We start from the raw sequence: 13,820 nt of genomic DNA, 5'->3' as shown, positions 1-13,820 counted from the left end.
GAAATGGTTCGGGGTAGTAGAGTCATGTGTAGACATAAGAGGATTAATATAAGTTGTAGCTCTTGCTTCGGAAATAATTTAAAGTATAAATTAACATAAAATAGAAATTTCTAGTCTATAACATTATGGGCTGAACATTTTTTTTCCAAATGTTACTTGATCCCAGAATCTGAAATGTCGATTGATAATAATTCAGTCTGATTTTTCACTCTGACAGAAGTTGTACCACTTCATTTCTAACAACGATACCAGACTGTCTGTCCTCATTATGGTTATCAAACGTATCTATATTAGGTTCTTCACAAAAATCATTTAATTCATTGTCATTGAAAATGCAAACATAATGTAAGATACACGCAGCGGCAATGTAATCAACTAACAGCACTATGTCGCAAACATAAAACCTATTGTCCACTGATTCAACATAATTTCTGATACGATTGATACTGTCTCGTCTTATTAGCTGTTTATTTTGGAAAATGAAGTCATTGTGTGTCAAAAGTAGCAACCATTCTTTATTATTGTTACAGCTCAGAAACCTTTAAACTATTAGCATATAGGTAACGTTCAGTTACAGGATAAAGCGTTCAAACTACAATTGTTACTTGTGTCACTCAGGTGGACTCGAGTGATCTAGTCAGAGTTACACAGGTTTGTATGACGAATGCGCCCATAATATCAGTAGAGTGATAAATTACGTCAGGCACAGTGTGTAATAAGGGATTAAGTTTGATACAGGAAACCATTAGCTTGGAATTCTGGATTTCCGGGAGAAATGATTGATTTCCGTATGTCCGGGAAATGGACAAAAAATCCATGAGACTCCCGGACAATCCGGGAAACTTGACATGTATGCAATGATGTATATATTACCAAGATATCTTGAGAAACTTTCAAACTGTGGCAGTTAAAAAGGTAGACAACATAAAATATCAGAATGTAAAATCGGTCTACCCGAGGTCTCATTATTTAGACTAATTGATATTGTATCTCAGTACTCACTACTGGGAATTGAAACTTCACACACTTGTTCACTGTCATGATCTGACATGCACTGTGCAGGTCCCATAACTCTACTTTACATTTTTTCAAAATTATGCCCCTTTTTAAACTTAGCAGTTTTTATATGTCCGTTTGAAAAACGAGACGTATTATGGGAACGCCCCTTGCGGGCTGGTGGGCGGGCGGCGTCCACAGACTTTGTCCGGAGCACATCTTCTACATGCATGGAGGGATTTTCATGAAACTTCGCACAGTTGTTCACCATCATGAGACGGAGTGTCATGCGCAAGACCAGGTCCCTAGGTCTAAGGTCAAGGTCACACTTGGAGGTCAAAGGTCAAATTCAAGAATGACATTGTCCGGAGCATATCTTCTTCATTCATGGAGGGATTTTGCTGAAAGTTGGCACAAATGTTCACCATCATGAGGTGGAGTGTCATGCGCAAGAACCAGGTCCCTAGGTCTAAGGTCAAGGTCACACTTAGAGGTCAAAGGATACAAGAATGAAAACTTTGTCCAGAGCATTTCTTCTTCATGCATAGAGGGATTTTGATATAACTTGGCACAATGTTCACCACCATGAGACGGAGTGTCATGTGCAAGAACCAGGGCCCAAGGTCTAAGGTCAAGGTCACACTTCGAGGCAAGAGGTCAGATACAATAATGACTTGGTCCAAAGCATTTCTTCTTCATGCATAGAGGGATTTTAATGTAACTTGGCACAATTATACACCATCACGAGAAGAAGTGTCAGCGCAGTTCCCTTCTTTAGAATTACTTCCCTTTGTTGTTACTATAAATAGCTTATATTGTAACTTTTCCATTACTAGTTGTAGGGAAAAATCAAGACCACTTTCTGTAGTACAACATGCATGCTACATCCAATTTTGAGGTGTATTTTGACCAATCTCTACCTTGTAAACATTTGTGTGTGGACTTACAATTTATTTTGGATTTTTTGTTTTTATATGCCCGTTTGAAAAACGGAACGTATTATGGGAACGCCCCTGGCGGGCGGGCGGCGTCCACAGACCTTGTCCGGAGCATATCTTCTACATGCATGGAGGGATTTTGATGAAACTTGGCACAGTTGTTCACCATCATGAGACAGAGTATCACGCGCAAGAACCAGGTCCCTAGGTCTAAGGTCAAGGTCACACTTAGAGGTCAAAGGTCAAATTCAAGAATGACTTTGTCCGGAGCATATCTTCTTCATGCATGGAGGGATTTTGATGAAAGTTGGCACAATTATTCATCATCATGAGACGGAGTGCCGTGCGCAAAAACCAGGTCCCTAGGTCTAAGGTCAAAGTCACACTTAGAGGCCAAAGGATACAAGAATGAAAAATTCAAGAATGACTTTGTCCGGAGCATATCTTCTTCATGCATGGAAGGATTTTGATGTAGCTTGGCACAGTTGTTCACCATAATGAGACGGAGTGTCATGCGCAAGAACCAGGTCCCTAGGTCTAAGGTCAAGGTCACACGTAGAGGTCAAAGGATACAAGAATGAAAACTTTGTCCGGAGCATATCTTCTTCATGCATGAAAGGACTTTGATGTAGCTTGGCACAATTGTTCACCATCATGAGACAGAGTGTCATGCGCAAGAACCAGGTCCCTAGGGGCAAGGTCAGGGTCACACTTAGAGGTCAAGGATACAAGAATGAAAACTTTGTCCGGAGCATTTCTTCTTCATGCGTTGAGGGATTTTGATATAACTTGGCACAACTGTTCACAAGCATGAGACGGAGTGTCATGTGTAAAAACCAGGTCCCTAGGTCTAAGGTCAAGGTCACACATAGAGGCCAAAGGTCAGATACAAGAATGACTTTGTCCGGAGCATTTCTTCTTCATGCATGGAGGGATTTTGATGCACAATTGTACACCATCATGAGACGGAGTGTCATGCACTGGTCCCTTCTTTTGAATTACTTCCCTTTGCTGCTACTATAAATAGCTTATATTTTAACTTTTTCATTACAAGTCGTAGGGAAAAATCGAGACCACTTTTCTGTAGTACAACATGCATGTTACATCCAATTCTGAGGTGTATTTTGAGCTATCTCCTGGTAAGGATTTTTGTATGGACTTGTAATTTGTTTTTTTTTTTTTTTTTTTTTTTCTTTCTTTAAAGGTTAACTACCTTTAGTTGTTACTATAAATAACTTACATTGTAACTATTTTATAATTGACCGTAGGGAAAAACCAAGACCACTTTTCTGTGGTACAACATTGGTGTTACTTTCAAATTTTGGGTGTATTTTAAGGTATCTCTACCTGGTAAGGATTTTTTTTGTGGACTTAAAAAAATAAAAGAATTACAATAATTTCTAAAAAAAAACAAACAACATTTTAAACAACTAGAAAATTAAAATTTCATTTGCAAATACAGGTGCTAGTGTAAAGAAATTTGCTGTGACGGGCATATATTTTGACATTCTGGCACTCTTGTTTAAGGTTAACTTCCCGTAGTTGTTACTATAAATAACTTATATTGTAACTTTTTTATAATTGACCATAGGGAAAATCCAAGACCACTTTTCTGTGGTATGTAGTACAACATAGATGTTACTTTCCAATTTTAGGTGTATTTTAAGGTATCTCTACCTGGTAAGGAGTTTTTTTGTGGACTTAGAAAAACAAAAGACTTACAGTGATTACTAAAGAATCTCAAAATTAAAATTCCATTTGCAAATACAGGTGCTAGAGTAAAGAAATTTGCTGTGACGGGCATTATATTGTGACATTCTGGCACTCTTGTTGGTTAAGTTTTTGTATGTAAGCTGGTATCTCAGTATCCACTTATTGGAAAGGATTGATCTTTACACACTTGTTCACTGTCCTGATATGACTTACAATGTAAAAGTTCAATAACTCTACTTTTTCAGCTCAACTATTAATAGAATAGTAAGGCTATTGGACTCGCTTGTGCGTAGGCGTCGGCGTCCTGATTTGGTTAAGTTTTTGTGTGTAAGCTAGTATCTCAGTAACCACAAGTTATTATTTACAGGAATGGACTGAAACTTCACACACTTATTCACTGTAATAAACACTGACTTACATTGCACAGGTTCCATAATTCTATTGTGCTTTTTTACAAAATTATGCCCCTTTTTCGACTTAGAAATTTTTGGTTAAGGTTTAGGAGTATATCACCAAAACACAGAAATATTTTATAAACAAACAACATCGTTACCAATATTTTACCTGACCATTACATGTTCTGCCATACTGTCCTGTTCTTAAAATATTCTGAAAAAGTTGTCCCCCTTTGAAAATGAATGCCATTAGTAAAGAAATAAAAAAGAAACTATTGCTGAAAACTGTGTTCCACCTAGTTATGTGAAATTTCAACACTCGCATGCTATTGCAAATGTGTAACAGTTCTTTGAAAATGGTGAGTTTTTAAAGGCGTTTTACTGTCCAGAAGTGGGGCTCCTTTAGGCTGTCCTTTTTCCGTAATTCAATGTTTATGTCGTAGTCCAAACTGGAATCTAGGCAGATCCGGAATCTGCCTAGACCAAACTAGAATTCTAGTTTGGTGTAGGCCAAACTAGAATTCCAGTTTGGTCTAGACTGATTCCGGATCTGCCTAGGCCAAACTGGGATATTTGTTATGAACTTAAAAAAATTATTTGTAATAGATGAAAATCGATATTTTTATACGCCTGTTTGAAAAACGGGACGTATTATGGGAACGCCCCTGGCGGGCGGGCGGCGTCCACAGACTTTGTCCGGAGCATACCTTCTACATGCATGGAGGGATTTTGATGAAACTTGGCACAGTTGTTCACCATCATGAGACGGAGTGTCCTGCGCAAAAACCAGGTCCCTAGGTCTAAGGTCAAGGTCACACTTGGAGGTCAAAGGTCAAATTCAAGAATGACTGTCCGCAGGATATCTTCTTCATGCATGGAGGGATTTTCATGAAAGTTGGCACAATTGTTCATCATCATGAGATGGAGTGTCATGCGCAAGAACCAGGTCCCTAGATCTAAGGTCAAGGTCACACTTAGAGGTCAAAGGATACAAGAAAGAAAACTTTGTCCGGAGCATATCTTCTTCACGCATGGAGGGATTTTGATATAACTTGGCACAAATGTTCACCACCACGAGGCGGAGTGTCCTGCGCAAGAACTAGGTCCCTAGGTCTAAGATCAAGGTCACACTTAGAGGTCAAAGGATACAAGAATGAAAACCTTATCCGGAGCATTTCTTCTTCATGCATAGAGGGACTTTGATATAACTTGGCACAAATGTTCACCACCACGAGGCGGAGTGTCATGTGCAAGAACCAGGTCCCTATATCTAAGGTCAAGGTCACACTTTGAGGCAAGAGGTCAGATACAAGAATGACTTTGTCGGAAGCATTTCCTCGTCATGCATGGAGGGATTTTGATGTAACTTGGCACAATTATACACCATCATGAGACGAAGTGTCATGCGCAGTTCCCTTCTTTAGAATTACTTCCCTTTGTTGTTACTATGAATAGCTTATATTGTAACATTTTATACGCCCGTTTGAAAAACGGGATGTATTATGGGAACGCCCCTGGCGGGTGGCGGGCGGCGTCCACAGACTTTGTCCGGAGCATATCTTCTACATGCATGGAGGGATTTTGATGAAACTTGGCACAGTTGTTCACCATCATGAGACGGAGTGTCATGCGCAAAAACTAGGTCTAAGGTCAAGGTCACAGTTAGAGGTCAAAGGTCAAATTCAAGAATGACTTTGTCCGAAGCATATCTTCTTCCTACATGGAGGGATTTTGATGAAAATTGGCACAATTGTTCATCATCATGAGACGGAGTGTCATGCGCAAGAACCAGGTCCCTAGGTCTAAGGTCAAGGTCACACTTAGAGGTCAAAGGATACAAGAATGAAAACTTTGTTCTTCTTCATGCATAGAGTGATTCTGGCACTCTTGTGGTTTATATTTTTTGCATTAAAGCATTGAAGAATACCGGTAAGAACAAAAGATAAATATAAATGCCTTAATTGGTTAAGTAAAATAAATAATTACCAATTAAGGCGCTGAAAATAAACAAAGATGTAATCATATATATTGCCCACGTATACTTTCAAGCTCACATATTGCATAAATTTTATGTTCAATTTATGATGTAATACAAGTTTGAGAGTCTTATTGGCTACAAAATGTCAAAACAAAAAGAAAAATTCAGTGAACTTATGGATAATAATCTTCAAGAAGATTCAAGTTTGGCCTAGGCAAATCTGGAATTGGTCTAGCCAAACTAGAATTCTAGTTTGGTCTAGGCAGATCTGGAATCAATCTAAACCAAACTGGAATTCTAGTTTGGTCTAGGCAGATTTCGGATCTGCCTAGATTCCAGTTTGGACTACGACATTTATATCAGTATACTGACGCTTGTTTTGTAGAGTAATATAAACTTTATCATTACAAAAACTCCTAAAGCGTAAGGTTTTGTATGTTAGCTGGTATCTCAGTTACCACTAATGGGAATGGATTGAAACTTCACACACTTGTTCACTGTCATGATCTGACATGCACTAAACAGGTTCAATAACTCTGCTTTGCATTTTTCAAAATTATGCCCCTTTTTCAACATAGCAGATTTTGGTTAAATTCTTATATGTAAGCTGGTATCTTAGTACCCACTAATGGGAATGGATTGAAACTTCACACACATGTCCACTGTCAGGAGCTGATAAGCACTGTGCAGGTTCCATAACCCTGTTTTGCATTTTTCAGCATAACAACGTTGGCAGGTTGTTAAATTTTTAACTGTTGTCTTAATGCCATCCTTTCCTACAGTCTTAAATCCAAAATGATACCATATTTTTAGCCTACCATCATCAGATGGTGGGCTATTAAAATCACTCTGCGTCCGTGGTTCTGTCCGTTCGTCAGTCCGTCCGTCCGTTAACAATTTCTCGTTATCACATCTCCTCAGAAACTACTGGGGGGATTTTGACCAAACTTTGTCAGAATGATGTATTGGTACCCTAGTTGTGTCCCCCTGAAAATCAGACTGGTTCAACAATTTATGAGTGAGTAATGGCCCTTTGTTTATTATGCCCCCGAAGGGAGGCATATTAGTTTTCAACTGTCCGTCCGTCCGTTCGTTCGTTCGTCACAGCGTGAACTTTTTGCATGAAGGCACTTTACTCGCGAACCACTGCACCCAGGACCTTCAAACTTCACATGCTGATAGTACTTATTGAGTACACCACCCCTACTGTCTTTGGGGTCACCAGGTCAAAGGTCAAGGTCACAGGGGCCAACGTTAACTTTTTGCTTGAAGGTCTTTTACTTATGAACCACTGCACCCAGGACCTTCAAACTTCACATGCTGATAGTACTTATTGAGTACACCACCCCTACTGTCTTTGGGGTCACCAGGTCAAAGGTCAAGGTCACAGGGGCCAACGTTAACTTTTTGCATGAAGGCACTTTACTCGCTAACCACTGCACCCAGGACCTTCAAATTTCACGTGCTAATAGTACCTATTGAATACACCACCCCTACTGACTTTGGGGTTACCAGGTCAAAGGTCAAGGTCACAAGGGCCAACGTTAACTTTTTGCCTGAAGGCACTTTACTTGTGAACCACTGCACCCAGGACCTTCAAACTTTACAGGCTGATAGTACTTATTGAGTACACCACCCCTACTGACTTTGGGGTCACCAGGTCAAAGGTCAAGGTCACAGGGGCCAACGTTAACTTTTTGCATGAAGGCACTTTACTCGCGAACCACTTCACCCAGGACCTTCAAACTTTACTTGCTGATAGTACTTTATGAGTACACCACTCCTACTGACGTTGGGGTCACCAGGTCAAAGGTCAAGGTCACAGGGGCCAACATTAACTTTTTGCATGAAGGCACTTTACATGCGAACCACTTCACCCAGGACCTTCAAACTTCACATGCTGATAGTACTTATTGAGTACACCACCCCTACTGACTTTGGGGTCACCAGGTCAAAGGTCAAGGTGCTGCGGGGGCATTTGTCACCATTAGTGACAGCTCTTGTTTCTATATTTTACATAGATTTATATAGGGAAAAATTTTGAAAACCTTCTAATCCAAAACCACAGAGCCTAGGGTTTTGATATTTGGTTTGAAGCATCATCTAGTGGTCCTCTACCAAGATGATTCAAATTATTTCTCTGGGGTCAAATATGGCCCCGCCCTGGGGGTCACATAGTTTATAATGACTTATATAGGGAAAAACTTTGAATAACCCCTTGTCCAAAACCACAGGGCCTAGGGCTTTGATATTTTGTATGTGACATCATCTAGTGGTCTTCAACTAAGACTGTTCATATTATACCCCTAGGGTCAAATATTGCCCCGCCCTTGGGGTCATATGGTTTACATAGACTTACATAAGGAAAAACTTTGAAAATCTTCTTGTCCAAACCACAAAGCCTAAGGCTTTGATACTTGTAATGTAGCATCATCTAGTGGTTCTCTACCAAGTTTGTTCAAATTATCGCCCTAGGGTCTAAAATGGCCCCGCCCCGGGGGTCATATGGTTCATATAGACTTATATAGGGAAAAGCTTTTAAAATGTTCTTGTCAATAACTACAACATTCAAATTTGGACCACATGTATATATTTGAGTGGCAAGATGAACCTTGACATGAGTTGACCTTGATTTTGACCTAGTGACCTACTTTCACATTTCTGTAGCTACAGCCTTCAAATTTGGACCACATGCATAGTTTTGTGCACTGGAAAAAACTTTGACCTTGATTTTGACCTAGTGACCTACTTCCACATTTTTGAAGGTACAGGCGTCAAATTTGGACCATATGCATAGTTCCGTGTTTCAAAATGGAATTTGACATTGATTTTGACCTAGTGACCTACTTTCACATTTCTCAAGCTACAGCCTTCAAATTTGGACCACATGCATAGTTTTGTGTACCGAAAAAAACTTTGACCTTCACATTGACCTAGTGACCTACTTCCACATTTTTAAGGTACAGGCTTCAGATTTGGACCACTTGCATAGTTTTGTATTCCGAAATAAAATTTGATCATGATTTTGACCTAGTGACCTACTTTTACATTTCTCAAGCTACAGCCTTTAAATTTGGACCACTTGCATAGTTTTGTGTACCGAAATGAACTTTGACCTTTACATTGACCTAGTGACCTACTTTCACATTTTTCAGGTACAGTCTTCAAATTTGGACCACATGCATAGTTTTGTATTCCGAAATAAAATTTGACCTTTATTTTGACCTAGTGACCTACTTTTACATTTCTCAAGCTATAGCCTTCAAATTTGGACCACATGCATAGTTTTGTGTACCGAAATGAACTTTGACCTTTACATTGACCTAGTGACCTTCTTTCACATTTTTGAAGGTACAGGCTTCAAATTTGGACCACATGCATAGTTTTGTATTTCGAAATAGAATTTGACCTTGATTTTGACCTAGTGACCTACTTTTACATTTCTCAAGCTACAGCCTTCAAATTTGGACCACTTGCATAGTTTTGTGTACCGAAATGAACTTTGACCTTAAGATTGACCTAGTGACCTACTTTCACATTTCTGTAGCTACAGGCTTCAAATTTAGACCACATGCATAGGATTGTGTACCGAAACAAACTTTGACCTTGATATTGACCTAGTGACCTACTTTCACATTTCTCAAGCTACAGCTTTCGAATTTGGACCACATGCACAGTGTTGTGTACGGAAATGAAATTTGACCTTGAGGTAGTCAATAAGTCTTGAAATTTGGAACACTCAAAAATGGCACATTGGTGGGCGCCAAGATCACTCTGTGATCTCTTGTTTATTTATGTGTCGCAGGTGGTGATTTTAATTCGGCTGATACCATGATTGTTGATTTTTACTTCCCTTAAATCAGAGAATGGGAATATGCAGGCTTTCTTCTGCTAATCTGGTGGACGGATAGCACAGTGGTTTGCACACTGGCCTTCCAATCCTGAGGTTGGGGGTTCGATCCCCGGCAGCTACTCGGGAATTTTCAGAAACGCTTTTCAGTGTTTCCCACCCAACTAGAGGTGTACTGGTCAGGAACCCAGGCAATCCTTGCATGTATCAGTGTTACACACTGGGCACATTAAAGAACCAGGCTGTCTATTCGCAACGAGCTAGGCTAAGTTAGCCGGACAAGCCTGTATCTGATTTCTGATCTCTCTGTCGTGGGGGCTTTGTCTCACTCTGTCCCTCTGGTCAGATCACTCTGTGTCTGTACTAGTAGAGGATGAATTATGCGCCCTGTGTGGCTGCATTTGAACTATGTAAAGCGCCTTTGAACGTGAAATTGATCATGAAAAGGGCGCTATATAAATCTGGTATAATAATAATAATCTCGGACCCATTCCCACAATGCCAAATATGGGTATTTTTCCCCAATTTCCAAAAAAAATCCCAGTAGACAGCTGAACTAGCTGTCATGAAAATCATGTATCACAGCAACCGGTTCGATACGGCACATGCCGGGTTTTAGCTTGGTCATTGGAAACAGAAATGGAATTCAGAACGTTTATTTACTACCGTAGAGAGTCATTATAGGCATTAAAATGTCTCACAGTTGGAAGTATTATAGAAATAATATACGGAAAACTGATGCCAAAGGCTCGAAAACACTCAATGTTCTTTGGTCTAAAGATACTAGTAAGTCTACTGAAATAAACCAAATCGATGCTGAATCTCCCGATTTAGAATGGATGTGTAACACTTTCCGTGATTCCAAGGCTAGAAAACTTTCATTGTAGATCTAGACTAGTGATGATTAAAACAGATCTTAGAGTAAGATTGATACTCTGTTGAAAGAATGGTTAGCAATTCATGCCATGATGACTATGTACATGTTTAGAAATATCATTCATATTTGGGTTTGCAGCAATAAATAATTATAACAGAACATTATTGTGTACATTCTATTATGCATTTATTGGCAACTTTTAAAGGTAAATAATTCAATTTCACTAGGAGAAATATTTCCCAAAATGATGAATTTATGGATGAATAATTGTCCAAATTCGGCCAATTTTACGATGCGAAAAAACCCAATTTTCCAAGGTACTTTTCCCCAAAATAGACAGAAAAAGGCCTGATACCCCAAGCTGTACCGTGTTGTACCATACAGGGACATGCATCGTATCGTACACCATACCATCCAACGATATATCGTTACACCCTTAGTCAATAATAAAGTTGCACTACAAAGTTTATGAACAGTTTCCATGGTCAAAGGATGCCAAAATCACACACAGAGGATACATAATTGCATGGAAATAGCTGAATGTTGTCACGGGTCCACTACCTTAAATATTGATACAATTATTAAGTGCAACTGGTCTTTAAGTCAAGAACAAGAATAACATTTCTTGGGCTCTGCGCGAAACATTATAATTTATTATCTTGGTCTTTATATAAGTTACAGCAGCAGTAGATGATCCTATTGATTTTAAGGTCAAGGTCAAAGTAGCTATAAGTACAACAATGTTCTTGGCTCTATATTTTGACCTAGGACCCTCAAACTTGTTGGGCATAATGCTTATGGTGAGTGAATTCCCCCTAAATAATAATGATTTTCTCGTCAGGCGGTATGTAGTTAAGATCACAGTGACCATTAGTTAAAAAAGAACATTCACCAATGATGAAGTTTCTTGTTATGCGAAGTGATGACTCATGAGATGGACGTTTCATGTGATGGTGATGGTCATCCATCCATCTCAGGAATCTGTTTATAATTTAGTTTGAGCTAATAAATTCAGAATGCTCTGACCTAATAGGCTATGATTCTCAAACTTATAGGCTTTTTACTACAGGATTATTATGCTCTGCACAGTGGTGCTCTTGTTGTGAAATAAGTCCTCTTTGTTCCCGTGCTTACGTTATATGATTGTCATTTTCCTTTTCTCATTTTAGATTGTGATTGCTTGCTGTTGCACAAAAGGAATATTGAAATGATTAGTCAAAATAAACAGGAGGATGGTGTTCAGTGGTTTACAGTAGATATTCCAAAGAATACTGCAAGACTTACATCACTGCAGAGAATAAAGAGATTGTCAAAGAAAACAAGAGAAAAGATGTTTGTCCATTATAAAGATGACAAAGCTTTCTTCAAGTTTCTAGGAGAGAGTTCAACTTCCAATTTATTTGAAGGAAAAGAATTGAACAGTGATCCTGAATTATATGAACACTTCATAGTACAGGATGGTAGAGATATATTGGTTTGTAAAAATAAAGGGGAATTTTTCAGAATGTTCCCAGAAGGCAGAGGAAGAAGAATAGAGTATACAGATTTGCTTAAGTTGAGCCCGAATTGCTTGAAGTCTGAAGTTACCAAGTATGTAAATACCAAGGATGGTTTGAAATGTGAAATAAACAAAATATGTATTAATGATAACATGAATTGCCACAAACCTTTTACAATTTCTTTGTTAACTAGTAAAAGCCTGCTTAATATCTCAGAAGATCCAGCCCTCAGATTGTTTGGAACAATGGGCAAAAAAATCAAATATGGATATGCTTCGAGATGTAAACCTGCAAGAAAGCAATATAAATTGGTAGTGGAGGCACCAAAAGAAAAAAAATTAGGAGAACAAGAAGTTGAACAAGTCTGTAATGTACCGGTATATTTTGGCAGAAATGTGAAGACAGATGAAGCTACAACATTACCATGTTTGGATCTTGACCCTGAACTGAAAGAGCAGACTGGCTTCAATTTAGGGGTTAAATTTAGAGATCTTTCTACACAATCTCAAGAGAGCTTAGGAATAACAAAGAGAAAATTATTAAAAGACCAAAAGAAATATAGAATTGTAAAAATTACATTTCTACAAATGGGTGAATTACCTGTAGATACAAGTAAGAAAGCAGAAAGAAAGGAAAAATCTACACCTAAAGGTAATTTGTCCAGAAAAGTTGTAAAACAGAAAATAACGCCAGGGAAAGGTTTAAAGAAGAGAGAGAAAATGAGTAAGAAAAATGTGAAAAAGTCTACAAGTAGAAGTAACAAAAAAGTTGCAAATATAAAGAAAAGGCTGAATGACCAAAAGGCTGTAAAACTGTACAAGAAAAAGGGATTGTCATACAATTCTGATGATGGTCTCAAGCAAAGGTACTACCTTGATGAACTTTTGTTCTTAAAGCAATCATTGAGAAAAAGGACCTTAATATGTAGTCAAGAGACTGTCATGCAGTTGAGAGATTTAACTGACCTACCCCTCTCAGAAATGCACTTCGAAGTAATTGTCCATGTATACCCTGCTGGAAGAGGAAGGGAAAGTAGGGCATCTCATAATCGGCAAGATGTTGGAATTGAGGATGCTGAAGAAATTTCAAATCAGTCTGATGATGAAACCCAACAACCTGCCGCAGTGCTGCCTCCAACACAGGAATCGAATGACAATTTCCAAGTCTTGAACCTGCCTGATCCCGAAATTAGTAATGACCTAGTATCTGGACAGATCCAGACATCAGCAGGCTCAATATTTCAGAACATTACTCAAGATTCTTGTATCCCAACCACAAACCTGGCAACTGCAGATGAAGAGAGGAGTTTATTAAATAGACATCGTGGAGGGTTACTTGAGAGCAGATTCAACCAACCCCGGGCACCACCAAGACACGGACAGTATGCTGATCAACCTTCACGACAGAGGTCCTTCTCAAACTGGCCTTCCACAACTGGGCACGATCCATCTAGAATGGCAGCTTATGGATTCTTTTATACAGGTTTGCATACATTGTTCTGTTTAAAGTTACATGTTAATGTTTCAAAAAGGATTATGTGTTTTTTTTGGGGTGAGGGAGAGTGGAGGGTGCTG

General features: G+C 38.9%; 1 protein-coding gene across 1 annotated transcript in view; it reads left to right on the top strand.

The window, feature by feature from the left end:
- LOC123538257 (uncharacterized) overlaps nucleotides 1–13,820 on the top strand; it is a 91,579-nt gene that overhangs the window by 32,628 nt on the left and 45,131 nt on the right. Inside the window, exon 2 of the mRNA XM_053530224.1 lies at nucleotides 11,917–13,728. Within this exon, the coding sequence (XP_053386199.1) occupies nucleotides 11,955–13,728 (1,774 nt within the window). The 5' untranslated portion in view covers nucleotides 11,917–11,954. The remainder of the gene's footprint in view (nucleotides 1–11,916; nucleotides 13,729–13,820) is intronic.

Source organism: Mercenaria mercenaria, chromosome 18, assembly GCF_021730395.1.
Source record: "Mercenaria mercenaria strain notata chromosome 18, MADL_Memer_1, whole genome shotgun sequence".
Taxonomy (NCBI): Eukaryota; Metazoa; Mollusca; class Bivalvia; order Venerida; family Veneridae; genus Mercenaria; species Mercenaria mercenaria.
This window is presented reverse-complemented; position numbering and strand designations above follow the sequence as displayed.